The sequence below is a fragment of the Anthonomus grandis genome, chromosome 15, assembly GCF_022605725.1.
Source record: "Anthonomus grandis grandis chromosome 15, icAntGran1.3, whole genome shotgun sequence".
Taxonomy (NCBI): Eukaryota; Metazoa; Arthropoda; class Insecta; order Coleoptera; family Curculionidae; genus Anthonomus; species Anthonomus grandis.
In genome coordinates, this window is record NC_065560.1 from 20,732,093 (window position 1) to 20,755,418 (window position 23,326).

Consider the following 23,326-nt stretch of genomic DNA (forward strand, 5'->3'; position numbering starts at 1 on the left):
AAAAGTATAAGTTAGCAAGTTAGTAAGTTAATAATAATTATGTGTACGACAAAATGCCAATAAAAACCATGGCCAACTCAGCGAAAAATAAACTATTTAATTTTTTGACGTAAACATAAAATATTTTTATAAAGTGTTATACATCATTTTAAAGGGACAAAAAAGATCTTTTTAATTTAGCAAAAAAACAAAATGACCGCCATAAGGAAAAAAGAATTTGAGGATGGAATCTCAGAACCGAAACGTCGAAAACAAAAACTGAATTCAGGTATGCGTTGTCCTTAAAAAGTTGTCCTAATAATGTTTTTACAGATTTTAAAAATACGTTGAAATAAAAAAAATACAGCCCTTTTTCAAAAATGCAACTTTTTGATTTTTTCCAAATATTTCAAAATCGGAAAAAGATAAAATCGTTCTGAAAGCGGCACTTAATTGGTAACTAAATGCCCTACAACTTTCTCCATTTAACCAATTTTCTATCTGTTATAGTTTCCAAGATACCCATACATGTACACCCAATTTGGGCCACACTGTATATGTCTACATATATGTCTACTATATATGTCTACTACTATATATGTATATAAACATGTCACAACACACTAAAAAGAAACTAAACAAAACCGTTGCTTTGCTTCTGTCATAGGAAAAGAAAGATGAAAATTTTAGAGCTCTTCTCCGTTATGCAATATTGCCGTACAAGTCAAAAAAGTACTTAAGTCTGAAAATCTGAAAATCGACAAAAACGATTTTCTTCCAAATACATATTAAAAGTTTATATTTTCATACTTTTAATAAATATTAATGACGCTCTTTCCGATTCCATTTAAGAATTTTACTAATTTTGTTATTTACATTAAGAAAAACCACTTAGGTCAGTGCAATAATGAAAATATAAGGGGAAAAAGTCCTAAGATGACATAGGTCTTTTTTACTTGTAAAAGCGCTCGAGCTTCGACTACTTTACAAGCGAAGAACTACCTTCTGAAGTCCGAAATCTGATGACGTCAGCTACTACACAACCCACAATTTTATATTCTCGATTCACTTAATTAATATAGTCTGCGTTTATTGAAATTATCGCCCAGTTTATTGTTGACGAACATTGCAAATCATAATCCTATCGATAATTCGCTTAAATACATATCCAAAAAGAAATCAATCGTTCTAATAAATATTTGAAGAAAGAAAAAGTATAACTTATTGGACACGAAAACTTAATTTAAATACAAGATGCCAAATTTATGAGTGACGAAAAAACGAATTTCATGAAGATTCAAAAATTATGAATTATATTTATACGGAGTATTAATTGACAAATATTTAATGTTCGTTTCGCTTACGAAATATTTATCGGTGACAACCCGAAAACAGCTGATGAATTTGGGTTTCTTCGTGTTTCCTCGCTCGTTTCCCGAGATCGACATAAGACTTCAATTTCTTGTAACCTAAGCAAGATGCTCGACCATTTTACACTTGTTGTATTTGAGACCAATCTTCGTCGCTTTTATAAGTTAAAAAGGACTTAAGTCGACTTACAACACTTCTGAGTTGTAAATGATCACGTATCACCTGGCTATAGATTGATATAAAATCCTCATTTTCGTCAAACAAGTGGCTTAAGTATTTTTTTTACTTGTAGGCAGAGTGCAATCATTTTCTGTGAAACCATTTAGCGACAAGTTGGACTAACGCAACTTATCTAAGCTATAGAACATAGAATGAGTGAATGAATGAGATAAGGTATTTTACAGTCACTCCTGAGGAAACGATTGATATAAGTGGAGTTAAATAATTTTCTATTGGAGTTCCATAGGTTTAACAAGGTGCAAAAAAACACGTCAATATAAAGGATTTCTTGTGTTTCACACCTTTTGAGGATGAGGCAGGTGAAGAAAATTAACAGTTTTATTGCAAATTTGCGAAATGCGTTAGATTGAATCTTCTACGATAAGCTTGTTCTGTAAAAGCACAGAATGTGTTTCTGTAGAAATGGACGAGCTGAATGTAAAATCTGATGCAGTCAAATGAGATATCTTCCTCATTTTGAATTTCGCAGTTCATAGTTTTACTGATAGTGTTTAAACCTGCCTTTAGATTAGCTAAAAGTTTCAGCCTTAATTTACAGAAACAATATTGTGATTTCAGTTAATGGGCTGAATATGCGAACAATGTCTAAGATAAAATAAAGTACCAAAGCAGACGAACCATTCGCGGGAAATTTTTATATCAGCAACATACATCACTAAATCGACTGATATTATACTGACTGTTCCTCAGCGAGCAGAACGTCATAAGCTCATAAGCTTGTTTACATTATGAAAAAAGCTACATCGCTTTTATAAAATAAATTTTTTGACTTCCATGAGAAATAAAATACTTTAAGGATATACTCAAAATAAGGATTACATCTTGATCTTTAAGTTTTTTATTATATAACTACATATATAACTATGTTTTTTTACTACTGGAGATAATTTAGAGTTGGGACTTCTCACGATAAGGTAAGTCGATGCAATCTAATTGTACCTAATTGGTTCCTATGCTCTATGCTATAGAGATATTCATCTCGTGATTGGACGTAGATCCACATGGTATTTGATTGTGTCTAAAATTATAGCTGTTGCCCGCAACTTTTTTCCGCGTTTCCGTCATTTTTTAAAAGGTCAATTAATTAGCGATTCTTCAAATTTAAATAAGACTGCTCGGAGAATGGAAATAAAATAGTCTGCCGTATTTTTTTTTCTTTATTGAAAACTTACCTATCAATATCTAAAATCTATGCGTACCTACTACTACTTTCAATAAGGTCGAACGCTCTGAACGTTTATTCAAATCAACACGGAAAAATTGTATGAATCTCGCGCTCGGACGCTGCTAGACTGGTCGCGAACGTTCGAGAATGTTCGTTTTACGAAGCTACTCGCTAGGTGACTCCGTAGCCTCTAGGCGCCAAGCAAGCCGCCTACCTGTGCGTTCGCGACCGATGGCTTATTATTAGCATATTTCATGTACAACTTTGGTATTTCTATGCCGATTTCTATGATTCTTTTTTATGGAATAGTTAATAATTTTAATTTTCAAATAAGGATGACTGAGAGTAAAAATTCAGAGGGATTGGAGGGATACAAAGTCAATGGTCTCAAATTATGTTTATTTTTTAAAAAACGATTACACGTGTTTCACCCTAAGACATCATCAGATCTAAAAGAAAATAGAAAACAACCCTAGTATAAAAACAACAATGCATAGACACAAATTACAATGTTGATATATGACTTACCGGTACAGCTATTCGTTTAACACCACAAACATTTAAGTTAAGTTCTTCCCGCCGCGCCGTTCTATATCCTGGACCACTTCAACAGGTGGCTCTTGATGTTTTGTGTGGCATTTTTTACAATCTTAAAGACAAAAAGATGTCTCAACATTTGTATCCACATTTAAAACTGTTTTCGCACAAGGAATCGGTCTATTCTCAAATGTCACTGAAAACAAATCTTTACATTGTACTGCCGAATTGCCTCCATAAAACCATTTAATTAGTTGAACTCTTTCGGAAGGGGTATAAACAGCCATAGTGAAAAAAAAACACGAAAATAACGCTCAAAAATTATTAATGCAACGTGCAGTAACACAGCAAAGTAAGGTTTGCTGACTTCCGGTTCAAAAAATAAAAACGAAAAATTCCGCCGCCTGCAAGCCGCAACCAGGCGGTGTTGCCATTATTTTGGGTTATACGTAGCTCACGATAACACGATCTGTATAAATTTATTACACATTGAGATTAAGTTTTTTTTTTCATGTTCAAGTATAAATAATGTATGTATATATTTTGTGAACATTACCATCGCCTGCTAATATCTATACCTTTGATATATACATCGACAATGACGTCTCTTGTCGTCATTTTAGGAAGGTCACTTTGACGTCTTTACGTCGTCCTGATTCATAAAAAAAAACAAAATTTTAAAGTAATAAAAGTAATAAAGAAAGAACAGGTCAATGTCGAGAATTCAACCTGGGATCACCTGCACCATATTTGCTGTTCAACAAATACGTATAATATTATACAATATTATACTAAGGTGGCTTGATTTTTAAACCAAATCCAATTAACTTCAAATAAACTATCACGTGACTAAAATAAGATATGTATTTGTTGGTAAAGTCCAGTTCAGAGATCTATTAGAATCTTTGATGTGTCGCAGATGCCGCACCAACTAGTCCGTGCGCCTATGTCATATTTATTGTTGCATGATATATATGTTTAAATGGCAAAATTTTATATTGTCTATCTATGAAATCATTTTAAATATACGTAAAACCCCATGTTTTATACTATTTTTTATTTTTCTTTCGAAAATGTCAATTTTTAGAAAGAAAATAATATCACAAGAAAATTATATCAAAAAATTGACCGCGGACTAAAATCCAAGCATCTTACAAAATATTTTAAACACTCCCAGCACTCACAGACTTGTCACCTCTTTTTAGCCAGTCTATTAAACAAAGATAAAACACCTGCGTTCTGACGATTCCTACTTTAGGCTGTGCAAGTGATTGTATATCTCTCTCTATCCCACTGAATTTAAGAATTACGGGGCCGTACCCAAATAAATTTTTGGACCGTTTTTGTATTATTTAAGTCGTGTTTTTAAAGAGATCTTTACGGATGGGTCTATCGCCTTTAAAATACTTGTTGGATGGGTCTATCACCTTTAATAGTTGGGAGGGGGGCCATGTGAGGTTATTATTTGATGTGTTTTGCCGGTTATGCTTTTTACACGTTTATGAAAGTAAAGGATTTAGAATTTGGCCTGTATTCCTGTAAATTTTTTGCAGTTTTTACTCTGAGGAACAGTGTTTTTTTATTTGTGTTTATGGATTTGTTTTGGTATTATACCTAAAGACCTTAAAATGTTTCGACCCTGGAAAAATAGGCAGGAAAATTTGGCAAATGAAGAGGAAAGTGTTTGTGCGGGCTTATGGAGACCGTGGGTGTACAAGAAAGACAATAACATTTGTGATAAAAACAATAAGAGTGATCTGGGCAGTGATTTAGACTTACATAGTTTTGATAGTTCATTTTCTAGTATCGAGGAAGCAAAAAGAAGCAAGGGAAGTAGAAGCTACAGAGGAAATCAAGCAGTTTTAAAAGAACAAATTTATCTAAATATCTATAACAATCTAAGGAATGATACTCAGTTCACAAATGATTGTAGTGCTTTGCAAAAAATAGCGTTTTTAACAGGGGTTCCCTATAGTACAATATGCCTGTAAAAAAAAGGATTAAAGACAGAATAAAAAGGAAAGATGCAGGACAATCAAAGGGACTTAACATGGATATTGGCCAAATTGCTAAGGAAAGGTGTGTATTCTAAATACAAAAACAATGAGGTTCTGACCATAGAGACACCTTATCGGCAAGGGACAAACATTTCTCAGTCTCAACCTTGCAGAGATACCTGATAAAACTTGGATTTAAGCTTAAGATGGTTAACAAGAGAGCTGCTGTAATGGAATTGTCAGGTGGTGTATAGAATATTTGAGGAAAATTTAAAAAATTTGGGAGGAAGAAAGATCCATATATTATTTAGCCGAAACATGATATGATACATTTATGATTGATGTATGATTTCCATTCTCTGGGAAAAAAGGCCTTTTTTGCCATAGTAAGAAAACCATATTTTTATTAATAAAACAAGTTTAAAATTTTGTTTTTTACAGCTTACTGACCCTGTTGGCCTTCAGTGATACAATAATAATACTTCCAATTTTCTGACTACATAATTACTTTTTATCAAAAGAAGTTGGTACTAAATATAGAGATGGGGGGTTTTCATGAGTATATTATTATAATAATATATCATAATATGTATTAATTAAAAAAAACTATAATAAAGGACATTGAATATGGCAGCCACAATCCCCATTAATAATCACCACCATGTAAAAATAAATCTCAATTCCCAAAAAAAGGAAATATATAAAATTTGAAGACAAACCAAAACATTTTACACTTTTGTGTCAAAAAGTAACTATTTAATGCCTTAATCCACAGAATAAATGGGCCAAAGTAATTTGTCACCTACTCTCTCATTAAACTCAAAAATGCTTTATTGTCAATATAAACATAGAAGTTGTAGACAAAGCCAATAGACTACATTAAAGGAATAAAAACGAGAAACTAATTTAAAATAAAATAAAATTATATAAAACTTTGAAAAATACTTAAATGCTAATCATTAAAAATTCATCATAGTTTAGGTGCTACATAGTTTAGTACGTTTTACTAGCAAGAAATATTTTCTTCCTTGTACGTAGGCTTTTTTCAGTCTTAAGTTGTCTTATTTCTAGTGGAAGTTTATTAAACAGCTTTCTACCTCCATATATGATAGAGCTACGGACAAGTTCAAAATGAGGAATGGGTAGCCTCAACAAATAGTTTTGTCGCGTATTATAGTGGCTTCCTAAGTGGAGTTCCTGTTTATATTTTCTAAAAACTAAGCAAACTGTTTCCAAAATAAAAATACAACACAGGGTTAAAATATTATGACTTACAAAAAGCGGGCGACATGAATCACGAGGCTTGGCCCCACATAGATATTAGGGCGTAGCAGCCTGATGAGACTTTTCTACATACATTCACAATATGGTCTTCAAATTTAAGGAACTTGTCTAAGACCCAAAAACTTACTGAACGGTGGCATGTTGATGGCTTCATTACTTAAACATATATCATTTGTATTACATTTAAGGATATTTGTTTTGGAAACATTAAATGTCAAAAAATTTGCATCACACCAGTCTTTTATTTTTAACAAATCTGCACGTATATTGGCCTCCATTTGAGAAACATCAGAGTCGTGCCAGAGGATGGTGGTATCATCGGCACACCAGTTACCTGCAGTTGTGGCAGATCGTTCACATAAATGAGAAAAATTAAAAGACCAAGTACTGATCCTTGCAGAACACCCACATTTATATTAAGTTCCTTAGACATACCACCATTAAATTTGACAGCCTGGACACGATTTGATAAGTAGGAACGAAACCACTCAAGGGCAGTTCCCCTGAAACCATAGAGCTCCAGTTTCATCAGCAGCACTCTGTGACTCATGCCGTCAAATGTTCTATTGGAGGAATTATTTATCCTCCTTTGAAAGTAGGTCCACTTAGCCATTCTGATTGAGTTTCTGTAAATCTTGCGGTATCTGTTATAATAATTTAAAAATGTTGCATTATTCATAGCGTATTTCCTAATGTAAAAAAGGAAGCGCATATTTTTCCCAGATACTCGTAAACCCTTAGTATATCAAGGTTTTCTATTTCGTTTCTTAATATTGACAACAGGAAAAGCAGTGTTAAAATTGTTTAATACTATTTGATGAAAGCTATGCAGTGGGTTAACAGTAGTCAATACATTATTCCATTGACATATTGCAAAGCAAAGAGACTTGACTTGTTATAAGGGACTGATGGCGCTAAAAACTAAACTTATGAAATTAAAATTTTTGGTTAAACTCATTTAACGTACTTAAATCTTATATTTAAATGAAATATTATCTTGCTATCAACTATCCTGAATTTCTAACTTAATAAAACTAGACCCAAAAATCCCGAATAATAAAGTTTTAAATACAAATAAATTTTAAGGCCGGACCTGCGCAACTTTTCACGCTTGAGTGGCTGTGACTAAGGTCAGGCATTTAACAAAATAGTACGTGGGCGCATGTAGTCACATTTTACGAATCAAATGTATAAATTCTTAAAAAAATGCTTAAAACATTTATTTATTTAATGAAATGATTAAATATCGCTTAGAATATTACTTTATGACTCTTTCCACATAAAATTTTGCGATTTAAACATGCATGTCGTGTGACAATACAAGCAACACCGGCACACGGACTATTTGCGGTACATCAAAGGTTCTAATAGATCTCTGAACTGAACATTATAGGTGACGCTGACGTTGGCCCCACCATCGCTACCGACCGACGACCGTCATTAACGGCCACCCGGTTTTGTAATTATTTGGTGTTGTGTTTCTTTTTGTGTTCGGTGTTTGTTTCACGTTTTGGGTGTTGAATCTACTTATCAACTTAAGAAATGGTTAAATTGGATTAGATCAGGTATATTATTTCATATTTTAAGGGTTTAAATATTATAGACAAGAATTTATTTTTTTTAATGGCTATTTTACTTGCTTCTGCCATGTATTCATGGACAAAGAGGGCGGCCATATTGCGAAACAAAACTAATTTTTTTATGGCTTTTTGCAGTTGCAGTCTATCTTCACACTCTCCAAGCTCCGTTTGGCAAAGGGAATCATCATTTTCACATTTTGTTACTTGATTTAATTTTAAGTTAAGCAATAAAATCATTAATTTCTTTTAGAATTTTAGAATGCCTTAAGAACAATATATAATTTTAAATGTTTGTTGTTATACAGATATAATCATTCAAACCTCGCCTATAGGAAATAGTCTATGAGCGTAAGCGAGAGGGGACATATGGAGTCCGCATGAGACAGACAGAGAGCACAATACATGCCGTTTCCAAATTAATACGTTTGGCAACACTGATATTTCTGCCGCACGGCTCTCCGCTCGTCCATCGAAAAACGAGACAATTCTTATCCCCACCACACTGTACCGCCAATGTGAGATTGCAGTGGAAACGTTTAACAATATTTTTATTCCTAGCTTCCTGCTTAATCAGCAAAGATTGCCAAAGAAACGGATATTGAGCCTTTAAGTGTTAAAAGAACGTTAAAAAGAAATAAGTACAAGCGGTATGAGTTGCAAAAAACCCAAGAAATTTTCCCTCAGGACCATGAGAGACGAGTGGAATTTTGCCATGAAGTACTGGAAAGGGCAAATCGGGACGAAATGTTTATTAGTAACCTTTTGTTTTCAGATGAGTCGTCTTCTCTATTTGTGGTAAACATAATCCGTCCATTACAGTGGGTTATTCGAGGGAAAATTAACACATAAGCATACCAACACGTACACAATACCCTCAAAAGATTAATGTATGGGCTGGCATTTTAGGTGATTCAATTATAGGCCCACAAATACTTTAATCTTTTGAGGGATGAAGTTCTTCCTCCTATTCGAGGGCTCAATATCAATTTAGAACAAGTTTGGTTTCAACAGGATGGTTGTCCCGCTCATAACGGATTAGTAGTACGTCAATTTCTCGAAACGTCTTTCCCTCGAACAATCGAACAATCAGTGGAAACGGTACTATTAAATGGCCCGCCAGAAGCCTCGATTTAGCCCCCAATGATTTTTTTCTTTGGGGATACCTAAGAGAACAAATTTATAGGCACGAAAATTAACGAGCTACTAATTTAGAAAAGTTTTATGTTAAAATTAGGCAAACATTTAATAGTATCTCCACTGAAATGTTGTCGAACACGAGAAGGTCGTTTTATGATCGATTGATGTACTGCACTGCTAAACAGGGTGGCCTTATTGAACCTGACATAAGATAATTTTAATTTTTATTTAATATTATCAAATTAACTTAATTTTTTGCTTTATTTTGAATTAGTTTTTTTATTTCTTGTCCAATATTTAGTTAATTTATGTTTACAACATTATTGCAGTTAGTTTTTATTTTTTGCTGTTAGGACAGGCAGCAGCAAAGACTCAAACGAAACAATTTTTTTTTAATTTGCTACAGAGCAGTGCATTACCGGTGGAACGCCTTAAGAATACTGAAAGATTTCGGTTTCGGGCTTCGGCGGGGTCCGTTGCTTCGAGTATGTTGTCACAACGTTGCCAGACCTACCGCGATATATAATTCCTATAGGCGAAGTTAGAATGATCATATCTGTACAAGTGTATATAAAAAACTACATTGGTTATAATGTAATATTTACTTCTATTTGTAATATTCTGCCGCCCGAAATATGCCGTTTATATACAAAAAAGTTTTATCTTATACAGCGTTTACATCTTGATCTAATCTTGTTTATAGATAAAGAAAATTCAGGAAAGTATGGCATATTTTATCTAATGTTTCCTCCTGTTCTCCTTCCTCTTTTTTAGGGTTTCCTTGACTAATGAATATCTGTTTTATTTTGTTATACTTGCAAATGAATAAATAAATGTATTATATTTGGAGTTTAAGTAAAAATATTTTTCTCAATAGTCCTCAAAAACTATTTTAAGACCTTAAGGTTACTTACTATTTTAGGTAATTTTAAATGATCTAAAAAGTGCTAGAGTTAAAATGTAATCTAATATTCATTTATCGGTGAGCCAAATTGCTTTGACATGAGAGTTACTCAAACATTGTCAATACATTTCCTTAAGTTAAATTTATTTAATTAATTCTGACTTTTATTAAAGATATTCCTGCCGTAAAAGAATAAACCAATTATTTCAACTTATTTGTTAAATAATAAAAAAATAGCATAACTATTTATTATATTATAGGGACAGCTTCAAATAAACTATGTGTTCATTTATACCTAAAAATTACCCTCAACTGACTAATCAAAAAAAAACTATAACAAACTAAAAACTTTTTAAATGATATTTATTACATTTTAGATGGAGTTTACACCACATACAATTGGATTTGTAGGAGGATTTTTTGTAATGTTAATGTACAGGCTTTGTATTATCTACTATTATGCTAATGAAATACTTTTGTTGGTAAGGATATATTTCTCATATAATAAATTATTAAAATCTGGGTAAATGCCATCATAACTAACATAGGTCAGCCTTACTCTAAAGTTCATACTATGTCTAATTATTTTAATACTCACAGTTTGATGAATTATACTGACGCTGTTTGCGTGGGAATATTTAACAGCAAATATTATATTTAGGTTACACCTTTTCTTTGTTTTTGACTAATAAATTTAGGCTACAATTTACGATTATAGGATTATTATTGCCATTTAGGTATAAAAAAAATAATTATTTTGGATTGATAATCGTGATTCCAGATAGCAATATGCTTACAACGCATTTTTTTTTGCTTTGCATTTAATAGTGAAGCAAAGTTTCTAGTCAATCCCAAAGAGCTTTCTGAACTTATCATCGTCAATTTCATCCCGCGCATTAGTTGCACTAACTAAAAACAGCTTTTTTTTACGAAAAAAAGTTGTATCCGCTATTGTAAACTTTCGATTGTGAGTTTAATTTAACACTGCTTCCTCTCGTTGACAAGCCGTCTTCTCTCGTCTGATTTTCGAATGTAATTAAAAATAAATCCCTACATTGTACTGTCCCATTGCCTCCATAAAACCATTTAATAATTTGAACTATTTCGAAAGGAGTATAAACAGTCATAATAGGTTAAGAACAAAATATTGGCGCTTTAAGATTTTACAGTGCACCGTGCACCGTCACACAGTAAAATGAGGCATATCGATATTATTGTAACAATATTAGCTACGCCGCGAATATCAGCTGTCTTTTGCCATTCCGTAATCATCACGGTGACGCTAGCGCGCATACCACACGACACCTCTGGAGACGCATGGAAGGTTAGCGAATATTCTGGTCGTGTGGTCTGTCGAGTATATAAGGAGCCGTCGCCGTCAGGAGGCCAGTCCAAGTCGGAACTCACTCCAAAATGAAAGGTAAAAACGCTACGTTGGTGTCAGATGTACAGTCTGAATTGGATGTCAGTCAACTAGATACTGGTGGAAATGAATAATAGTGAATTGAAGTAAATCGAACCAAAATGTGTGAAAATGCCAAAGCTGGTTGATTTAATTGCTGAGCTGAAAAGGCAGCTGGAAGGAAGGGATTGAGGTATGACGTGGCCTGGTAACGCATTACTTGAGGAAGGTGATGACAACTTTATTTTTTGCTGGTCGAAGCGATATTGGTCAAATCTATAGTTTGAAAAATTATTTGCAAGAAAACTCTGTTAACGTAGAAGCTAAATTGCTAAAATATTCTGCAATGGTTAAAAAAGGCTTAGGTTAAAAGAAAAGATTCTAGAAAACAATAGCAGTTTTTGAAAGTGAGCTTAGGGAAAAGCTAAGGGAGAATTTTGCCGGATTGGAAAAAAAGATTTTAGAAAACAATGTAAATTTCAATAAGTAATTAAAAGAAGACATTTTGGAAAAATCTTCTTTTCTGAAAAAGCGAATTCTCTCTGGTGGAGGACAGGATCTAGGGAGTTCGAAGCAGAATCGCGATAGTATCAATGAGCCGCTCTGTAGACCTTCAGCAGTAGACAACAAGAACGAAGTTTGTTATAAAATACGGAATATGTTTGGCTGATGCCTCTCATCATGAGGCAAATCGCCTAAATTTAATGATACTACACCATGGAAAATTTATCAGCGTTTTGAAGCGGCTGCAAAAGTAAACCGTTGGTCATTCAGGCAGAAGGCGACTGCCCTTGTATTGACCATGAGAAGAGATGCTGCTTCCATACTGCAAATAATACCCTCCGAAGGACAAGAAGTCTACCAAGTGAGGCATTTGGAAATGCGTTTTGGCAAATCACACTTGGAATATGTCTAAGACACGCAGTTGAAAAGTCGGTGCTAAAGCTGAGGGAAGTCCTTGCAAGAATTTGAAGCCAATATTGCACATTTTGTTTTTCTTGCATATCCAAATGTCCCGGATGGAAGCATAGAACGTTTGACCGCGTACGCATTCCTGCATGGATTTCGCAATAGTGAAATGAGGCAGTACTTACAACTAGTCCACCTAAGCTAGTAGATGCAATAACACGGATCATTTTATTCAAAGCTGCTAAAAACACGAACAAGGATTAGGCTAGTGTTGTAAAAATCCGGATTAATTCAATATCCGGACAATATTGATTCGGATGAATTGAAAATTCGGTTTTTTCATCCGGATTAATTCATCCGCTCGATGTCTCGCCCGTTCGGCAAATTATGCCATGTTTCGGCCTTCGGGCTCGATGCTCGACCGTCCGATAAACGTTTTTTATAGCTGTTTTTCGAATATAAGGTATGCATTATGCAACCCATTAGACATTTCGTTTTTACGGATTTCTAATAAATCGAGTGTATTTTAAACGATGCAAAATATCAATACAAAAATGCTTTGTTTACAAAAAAACTTCTGAAGGTCAGGCGACCTTTAAAAAGTTTGGGCGTTCTCGTATTGTCTCTTATGTTTCTAAATGAGTACAATAAGGATAGATAAAGCAATATTTACACAAGGCCCCGCGATGATATTGCCGATTGCCGGGTTATTTGTCCGGACGATTTAATTCGGATTCTCTTAGCCGGTGGAACGTGGAACTTCGTGTCACTTCGTGAGCCTCGTACAAGCTTTTATTTCATTGTCGGTCGAATGGGCGGCGTGTATCCGGACGATTTAGATATCCGGATTGATTCGGAATAATTTGATATTCGGATTGAACGGACGATTCATCCGGACTCTTTGCATCACTAGATTAGGCTCTTGTCCTGTAAATAATTCCAATTTGTCAAGAGGACGACTTTGAGGAATTAGTCAAGCGGATAATTAGGGAGGAGATTGAAGGGTTACAGTGCCGTAAATGTGTGTAAATGCGGCAACATAACTTCCTTTTTTGAAATTTTCGCCATTTAAGCTGTGAAGTGCGTAAAGGGACGGTATTTGACAGCCGTGATTTTAGTTTTGTTTCCATCGCAGTCACTTGCCTTAATGTGTTAATATAATATATGGAATAATTAGCAGCGTGCGTTCGCATTAGAGGCATATTTTGCGAACAGACGTTCTAGAATTGCAACCCAGCGCGTCTTTCAAAATCGCTTTAACGTAGCCCGGTTCCAGACAGGAAATCCACTGTTACATGTGTTAAGATAAACCGAAAATATCACACAACTAAAAAGTGAGGTCCCTCGGCCTATCAAATTACCTGAGAACATTGAGGCAGTAAGAGCTTCAATCTTGTAATTCCTACGGCGCTCTGCGCGTAAGCATGGGCTTGCGCTTGGACTTTCTGATTGTTCAAAGAGGTCAATTCTTCACGATGACCTACATTAACATCCATACAAGTTGGCGACTATGCAGAAACTCTCCGACCGCGATTTTAATTCTCGAAGAAATGCATGTGAGGCGTTTCTGCAAGACGTTCCTGAGGACGCAATGGTTTTTACATCGATGAAGCCTATTTTTGTGGGTTTTTTTAAAATCACGTATCAACGTAAGGTCAACATATAGGCAGAAATTGCCAACATACCCACTGCTATGCTGGCAAGGGTCATGATAAACGCTAGAAATCGCCGAATTCAATGTATGGAAAGTGAGAAGCGCTAGTTGCCAAACTACGGAAGTTCGATGCGAAGGGGATATCGTCAATCTATATTAAGCAAGCAGTATCAAGAAGAGTATGTCCGGAGGACAGCTAGCAGAGGAGAATGATGCTCAGTTGTTAAGAACCATCATCGTTGGCAATACTCGGCAAAATAAGAATCTTTTAAGAGGAACATCCCGATATCGAGGTAGTCGTAGCCTGGCTAAAGCAGAGGAAGAAGCCAACTTAGGAAAAAGTTGCCAAGTATTATTTTAATGCTAAGTCATATTGGGCACAATGTAACTCTTTTATTTTGGAAGATGGACTCTTGCGGTGGCAAATGGTTGATCACGAAGGCAAAGAGGAAAGCAGGCAAGTCTTTAGAGTTGTTAGAGAAAATCCATGCCAGTGTGTCAGGAGGACATCTAGGAGTAACAAAGCCAATGTGGGAAGTCTCTTTGAGGAATTGCTATTAGCATTGCTGGCCCGTTTCTCGAACTAGAAGCAGGGAAAAAGTACATCGTGGTCGTGATGACTACTTCAGTAAATGGGTTGAGGAATCATCTACCAGAGTGAATCTTCCGATTTCGTGTACTTTTAAATTACATTTAGACCAAGGGCGAAATTTTGAATCCCGCTTGTTCCAAATCATCTGTAAGACGGTTGAAATCAAGAAAACGATAACTACTGCATTACACCCGCAGTCAGATGGCATGATGAAAAGAATGAATAAGACCATCAATCGGTATTTGGCCAAATTAGTATTTTACCACCAAAGAGACTGGGATATCTTTCTTTGTTGATTCCTGCTTTTGTAATTGGTTAAGAATTATTTCACCCCTACTGTTTTTAACTTCTTTTACCATTTTCCACCCTATCATCATTGAGCTTACTTGAGACATTTTGCTCTTAAAGCTAAAGACTTTGTTAAAAGCTTGTATACAGGGTTACTGGCAATTCGATACAGTTTTTAGAAGATGTGATAGGGGATGGGTAAAATGAAAATTAAACGCTACTATACATTATGCAAAAGTTAATAGTTTTTGAGATATTCAAAGTTTCCTATTTTTCTCCAAAGACCCTAATGGTTTAAACGTCAGTTTTCAGAAAATCTGCTGTACATATTTTAAAGGAAAATACATGCTTAACACAATGGCGTTACGTTTGCAACGAAAAATTCAGAAATAGCTATACCCATAGGTAAATTGTAGGTGCAAAGTGTAAGTTTTTTAATTTTAAAATAAAATATTACACTTTCTAGTCGTTATTTTTCGAAAAATGATTGAGATACATTTGTCAAAATGTTCTTAAAACTTCTATATTACCTAAGCTAGCTCACCTCCTCAAATGCTTTTAAAATCGATTAACACCGTTTTGTAAATTCATTATGAAGTAATGAATAATGAGTAGTAAAAAATTAATTTTCCATTTTACAAATCTTGTTCAAAATGACGGACTCTTTATCTCGAATATCTTTCATTGCCGTCTTTTTTGTTCTGGTTGTTATTTTATTTCGTATATCCTGGGCAGCGTTGGTTATTCTTTGAATAAAATCTTCCCGGGTATTTACTGGGTTCGCATAAACCAGTGTATATGTTATAATCAAGGGGAAGGGGAGGTTCAATCAGGGCTTCGTGCTGGCCAAAGTATTGGACCCGGTTAATTAATTCAACGATTTGGAAAAAGTTCATTCAGAAACTGCCAAACTGTTAGCCAATAATGAGCTGGACAGCCGTCATGTTGAAATATCATTCGTCCTCGAACGGTGAGAGGAATATCATCAAAAAGCTCTTGTAGAACATAAATATCCCTATTTACATGGCCAATAAATCCCATCCAGATATTTACAGAAAATTACTTTCTTTGAAAATTACTCTGTCTTGTTAAACGAAGGTTCTCTTTGCTTCAATAACGCAGGTTATGCTCCAATAATATGACATATTTTGTAATGCCCCTATGACTAAATATTGATTTGTCCGTCCATAAAATCTCGGGTATCATCGTCATCATCGTCCAGCCAAACGCGTCCCCTGTTGAACATAGGCCACCTCAATAAGTCTCCATGTCCTTTTATCTTGTGCAGTTGCAACCCAGTTGCTGGTAATTCTTTTGAGGTCGTCCATCCATAGAGTTGGCGTTCTTCCCCCATTTCGTTTGTTCGATCTTGGTCTCCATTCCGAAATTCTTTTAGTTCTTCTGCCGTCTCGCAATCTCGCAATATGACCGGCCCATTTCCACTTAAGTTTTGCGATGCGTGTTACAATATCGTCGACGCCAGTTCTTCTGCGTATTTTTTCGTTTCTAACCCTATAACTCAACCCAAGCATAGACCTCTCCATTTTACGTTGTGTTATTTGTAATTTTCTCATACTTAGTTTAGTGAGAGTTAGTTTTTCGGCGCCATACGTCAAAACCAGAAGTACACATTGATTAAATGTTCCTTTTTTAAGGTGAACTGGAACATCATTTTTAAATATATCACTGAGTTTACCAAACGCGGCCCAACCCAGTGATATCCTTCTCAGCAGTTCGATGGTCTGGTTATCTCTGCCAAATCTTGTTTCGTGTCCGAGGTAAACGTACTTATCCACGATCTCAATTTTGGTGTTTTCCAGTCTGATTGAAACACTAGGTACCAAGTTTATCATTATTTTGGTCTTGTTATAGTTTATTTTTAAACCAACGACCCGTGTAGCGTGTTGTAGATGTTTCAGCATTTCTTTAGCGTCTTTCAAATCGTCGGCTATAAGTACTATGTTATCTGCAAAGCAAAGATGGTTTAGTTTTTCACCATCTTTGTTCACACCCATTCCATAGTTTTAAATGAATGTTCTAAGACTGCAGTAAACAGTTTTGAAAACATAGTATCTCCTTGCCTGATTCCCCTTTTTTTCCGCTTTTTTTGTTAAAAAAGTTCTATTTGTCGGCATCAAAATTTATCATAAATCTGCAGATGTTTACTTTTCTTGCCGGGCCCCCTTCTTCCAATTCTTGAACAGGCGTATAATGACTGGAAGGATGGCTTTCCATATGATAAGGATAGCTTCCCATTGTCGTTTCAATATCCATAGATAAAGATAATATTTGCGTATTCTGCGTTAATAAACGTGGTCATAGAAACCAATGGAACCAACGAAAAAAAATACATTTAAAATTCGTAATTAAACTACTTTCTACAGCTATTGCTGTTGGCTATCTGTACACAACATTTTTAACAATAAAAATAAAAATCAATTTATTGTCTTATTGCCAAAAATTATTAAAGTAAATACTGAGTCGAATTTTTAAAGAGCGTTTTTTAATATTCATTAAATCTCTAAAGGAATGTATCGAATTACCAGTAACCCTGTATACAAGTATCTTCTGAAATTGGGTGTATTGTTTTTTAGGAACATAAAATTTAATTCTAACAATATATTAGATTGCAACAAATTACGAAGTTGGTTTTTACTTCTTCCTGTTCGCGTAACACTACTATCTATCAACATGATATAGTTTTGTATAATGGCTGCAAGCTTTACCATAGGTTATCCATTGGTAGCAACTGCAATTAAAATTTAAGAGGGATTAAGAAAATACCTAATTGAAAATTGTTGTTTGAATATGGCGGAATTTAATTTATGGTTCCTGTAAATAGTAATTATCGTTTTAGCTCTTTTTATTATAAGTGTATTACTGTTGCTTTATTAATTGTTAATTAAAAAACCGGCAACTTGACTCGACTTTAGAAGAATAAAATGTTTTGAACTTTTTTTTTTTGAATTAAACTTTACTCTGTGACGTTTTACCTTAAAAAAAGCTATTATAACCAATCTTTATGTTCAATTGATATTTCTCTTCATTTGTAGTCGGAAGACTTGGCATATTCTGCTTTTAAAAGTAACTGGTATGACCTATCGCCCCACACTAAATATATGTTCCAAATATTCATGTTAAGATGTAAAAAACCGTTAGTGTTAAAGATTGGCCCCTTTGGATTTATGACATTGTCTACTCTTCTTTCTGTAAGTATATTAATTTTTTAGTTTTAAATTATTAGTTTAAGTGTACAGTGCGAGTCTTAAAAATACAAATTTTAAATTTCCAGTTTTCATTCAAAGTCGATCAAGTCATATATGAAATTTGAGAGATACTGTAGAATGTAAGAATTGAATAACATATAGAGTTACTTAGTTAACATATACGATTATCTTGTAGACGTCTTTGTCTTCTGCTGGACATAGACCTTCTCTAAATCGTTAGATATTCTCGTCATATGACCTGCCTATCTCCATTTCATTCTAGTTATGTGGTCAACTACGTCTTTGACTTTAGTTCTTTGTCTGATGGTATTATTGGGTATTCTATATTTTTTAGTGATTTCAAGCATGGCCTTCTCCATAGCTCTTTGGCCTACTCTTAGCTTTTTGGCTAACTTTTTTGCTAATGTCAGAGCTTCTCCTCCATATATTATTACCGGTAACATGAATTATTCATACACTTTTCTCTTCAGACAGTACTTTACTCTAAAATACCTCTCGCAATTTGACAAAAGCCGTTCAACCCGAATCTATTTTACGCTGTAACTCTTGCCCGTAACTATATTCTAACGAGTTTGATTGTTCCTTCTTATTTCTAATTTCATGCCCCAGATATTTGTACATTTGCAACTCTTTTATCTCGAAGTAGCTTATTCTGATGTACCGGGGAAATACTAGATTTATCATTGACTTTTGATAAGGTTGTTTTATTTCTTCGAGTATCAGTTTTGCATTTCTCATATTATCTATGATGAGAACGATATCATTTACGACACTAAGATCTGTCAGTCAATCATTCCATTGCGTATTCGTGAACAGCTGTGAAAAGTTTAGGCGAAATAATGTGCCCTTGCCGAACTGCACTGCCCACTTTAATTTTGCCTGTTGAAGTTTTATATCTCTCTTACATTACTGTATATGCCTTATATAGTGCATTCACAATGAAATAAATAAATTCATTTTAAATTCAGGTGTTTTTTCTTCTTTTATTTTTCCGACACGTCGATTAGCATTATCACTTGCGCGTTTTTTGCAATAAAAATTTTCTATGCAGGATACCTCAAATAGAAGCTATGGCATCAACATTATTGTTTTTAAATAAAACACCCTGTATATCATGACATTTTATAATTCTACGATATAATCTAAATAATTTTTGTATAGCAAACCATATCCTAAAGTCAGAGGTTTGTTAAATATACATGATGTAATGAATTGATGAATTTATATTTGATGTAATGAAACATACGACAGTAATTTTTTTTTTTAATTATACATTATTTATTGCAACTGATGTTCAATTTGTTGTCCATTTACTTTAATAGTAAATGGACTTTAGTAAATGGATAGTAATAGTAACTAGGGGACAGTGTCCGGCGAAAAGGCCTAAATGTCCCTTTCCGCCAACCCCTAAAACCCGTCATCACCGCTGACCACCCTCTTGAGTCTCTTTAAGTAGGCGACCCGTCCTTCTAATGAAAGAGAGTAGTCCTTCCCATTTAAGGTTCTCTAAGATATGCAGATGTTGGTTGAGTCTGCAGTGACTTGTTAGGACTTAGGTCTGCTATAATCCCTGTGTGCCGGCGACAGCAGCCACGCTGTCCTAGCTTTAGTTGCATTTGATACAAGTTTGTTGACCTGTCGACAACCGCTGTTCCTATTCCATTTTTTCCTGGTCTTTTTTCATGCTTAGTTGTCTAATATATGGGAAATGTGTCTTTTACTTAGTCCAAGGTAAGGTTCGAGGCTAATCGGTGGAGAGTCGATTCGAGCCTCGCGAAATTGTCGGCACGCTCATCGCCCTGCACTCTGCTGTGTCCGGGAACCCAACACACTCAAACCGTCTTTCTCCTAGTCAATGTGTCCAGCGCATTCCTGCACTTTTGGACCAGTTTGGCGCTGGTTCTGGGTGCTTGGATGGCTTTCAAAGCAGCCTGCCTGTCAGAGTAAATGATTATTTCAGTCACCGGGCCTCTTTGACTTCTTCCCTGGTGACCACCTCGAGAATTAATTCCGCGAACACTTCGGCTTGAATGACTGACGAATGTCTTCCAAGCGAGAAAGCTTGTCCTCGATCGGTATCGCTATCATACACTTTAGCTTCTGACAGCCCTGTGTGGGCCATTTTTGAACTGTCTGTGTATTATATATTTGTAAATCCTGTCGAGGTCCAGCCTCTATGTTAGACAATTCTTTCCTGCTTGCTATTTCAACCTAAAACGAACCTCCTAACCACACAAATGTTTCCTGCTTTGCATTAAGGGGCAGCAGAATTTGTATTTCCTTCTCTACCAGTTCAGTAATAGATGCATGCCCTGCTACCCCGGGTCGATGCTGATATGTGGCGCTCTCCTTCATCCAAGTGAGTCTCAAGAAGATGTCTAAGGGTCTCCTCTTTTGTGCTTGTCCAACTGTCTCCTACCTTTGGAGAGCCTATTTTTGTAGCACTTGGACATCATTTTTAGTTCACTACAGAACCTTTGCCAGGTAGCTCTTTTGTTTCTTCTCACCTCTGTCTTAAAGTGCTTTTTCACTAATTTATAATAATAACAAGCCTCTTGAGATCCTCCCCGAAGTGCTCGGTGGTTCGCCCTTTTTAGTACTCTCTTTTGAGTTTATCGAGGGTCTCGTTCCATCATGGTACCTTGCAGGCACCTTCTTTTCTAAGTGGACATGCCGCCTCAAAGCTTTGGTTGAGTAGTTGACCCAATTCACTTGCCCTTGTATCGGTATGTCTGAGATCTTAGACACTTCTGCCAGGCCTTCTTTGTTGGTAGCCCAGTCCGTGGTCCTTGGATTTCTTCTAAGCGATGCGATCACCTCGTTGGACTCTAATTCGAATTCATTTTGTTATCTGACGTGGTTATGTCATTCGATACTCTCCAGTTATCTATCTTGTCTGCAAAGTTGCGTCTCACCATTGCAATGTCAATCACCTCCCTTCGGCTGCAATTCACAAAAGTAGGTTCCGCGCCCTTGTTCGCGACATCGAAGTTTTCCGACATAAGATATTCGAGAAGCGCAACACCTCACGCATTTTCGTTGCTACTACCCCATACCGTATTATGCGCGAGACATATCCTCAAACCACAATTAATTGTTTATATTACATTATAAAATGCTTAGCTTAGGACTATTTTTATATTTAAGAAATCGCTTGTAATTTATCGTTAGCATTAATATTGTGTCAAAGCCTCGGCTAATACCGTTGCTGTTCATATTTCTGTTCACCTAGTTTTAAGGCCCTTTTGTATCAATAAATGTTTTTTAAAAGTCCGTTCGTCGATATCTGAATTTAACTGGCGCTGCGAACAGAATAGTGCAATTTTACCCTTTATCGGTTTACCGTTGTGTAAAAGTGATTGTCAAATCTTAGTGCACTATCCATCAAGAATCTGAAGACATCGACCAACCCCAAGTACCGCAACCCTTTTGGAGAAGACCAAGCCGAGAAACTGCTAAGCCGCCTACCGTGTTGTCAGGGACCTAGCTGATCCAAGTGCTGCCTTCCCAAACATCTCATCTGGACCAGAACGATTCAAGCCACGCCTTTATAGGGACTCCTTTGGTTGTGAACCTCTACTGTGCAAGCTCTATGGGTCATCCCTTGATTGTACTGTAAGTTTTTGTTTGAATTGCCATTATTTAATGTCTAGTCCATATCCGTCGCAAAAATTAAAAAACATATTAATACGAAATAGGGCATCTTTGGGATTAGTAGTTGAAAACGAAAATTCAAATATTTCTAATTTAAATAGTCAAAATATTTCCGATCAAAATAATTTAGATAGCATAAGTAACCTATTAGATAACTTAACTTTAGATTCCAATTTATCTAAACCTAATTTAAATATTAAAATGGAAAACATAAGATTCCACACTTCTCTCTTACCAACCTTCTCTGGAATTCAAAACCATTTGGAAAGTTTTATAATATCCATAGATGAATTTTACCAATTATATTTTACAATTGATGGTATTGATCAAAATAAACTTGTTTTAGCAGCCATTAAGTCAAAGTTAATTGACAATGCTCGAGACTTTTTACTTTCTAGACCAGATTTAGATTCATGGCCTTCAATTAAAGAGGCCCTAAGGCTAAAGTTCGGTGATCCTATCACTTATCAAATTTTACACCAACAACTACAATACTTTAAGATTAATAAAAATGAAAGCATATTACAATTTGTGGATAGACTCAAATCCTTTGTACAAAGAATTTTTTCTAAATTACATTGCGAAGTCTCAGATGTAAATGCGAAATTAATTTTAATTAATCAAATAGAAAAAACTTCGGTTTTAATTCTGACAGCCAATTCGCCTCAGACATTAAAAACGATGTTAATGTTATAACGCCCTAATACACTTGATGATGCATATACGCATGTAATTAACTATAATATGATTGAATCACAGGTAAATTTTTCAAATCTGTCTAATGTTCATAATAACCAATTTACTAATAATAATAACCATAATTCCTATGTAAAACAAAATAGCTTTTAAAGTCCCGTAAGATTACTACCCCAGAATCAACCCCCCATGACATTCCCCCAGCAACAATTTCCCAGTCAACCCATACAAATACGACCTAGACCAGTTCAAAGACATTAACCGACAAATGCTCAAGTTTTTGGAAAACCAAGAAACGTCTTCGCTCCCCAAAATCATAATAAACCTAAATTAGACCCCCCTACTCCAATGTCAATCTCCATAACTGGACCCTCTAGGCAGTATCAACAAAGAATGCCTTTTCGACAACCAAACTTTTTCCAATCATCAGGCCCCCGAAATTTTGTGTCCCAAGAGTTAACTAACATTGAGACCAACGCTAACTCTTATCCCGATGTGCCTTATGTCGAAGATAACCAGTCTGAACATTATACCGATTACTCACCCCAACATTATTCTGAATATTACGAGCCAAACCTTCAATATGAAGAAACCTCTTTCGATCCCACCTTAACGAATCCTAATGACCAAAATCACTACCCCACTTCCGAACAAAATTTCGAAATTGATAATTTCGCAAATTTTCCGAAAACAGGCCCAGATCTACCATC

The 23,326-nt window shown here is 35.2% G+C and overlaps 1 protein-coding gene across 1 annotated transcript in view; it reads left to right on the top strand.

Moving 5' to 3' along the window:
• The window catches only part of LOC126745319 (odorant receptor 30a-like), a 76,979-nt gene that overhangs the window by 45,819 nt on the left and 7,834 nt on the right, over nt 1-23,326 (top strand). The window contains exons 6-7 of the mRNA XM_050453089.1: nt 10,572-10,676; nt 18,093-18,248. Of these exons, the coding sequence (XP_050309046.1) occupies nt 10,572-10,676; nt 18,093-18,248 (261 nt within the window). The remainder of the gene's footprint in view (nt 1-10,571; nt 10,677-18,092; nt 18,249-23,326) is intronic.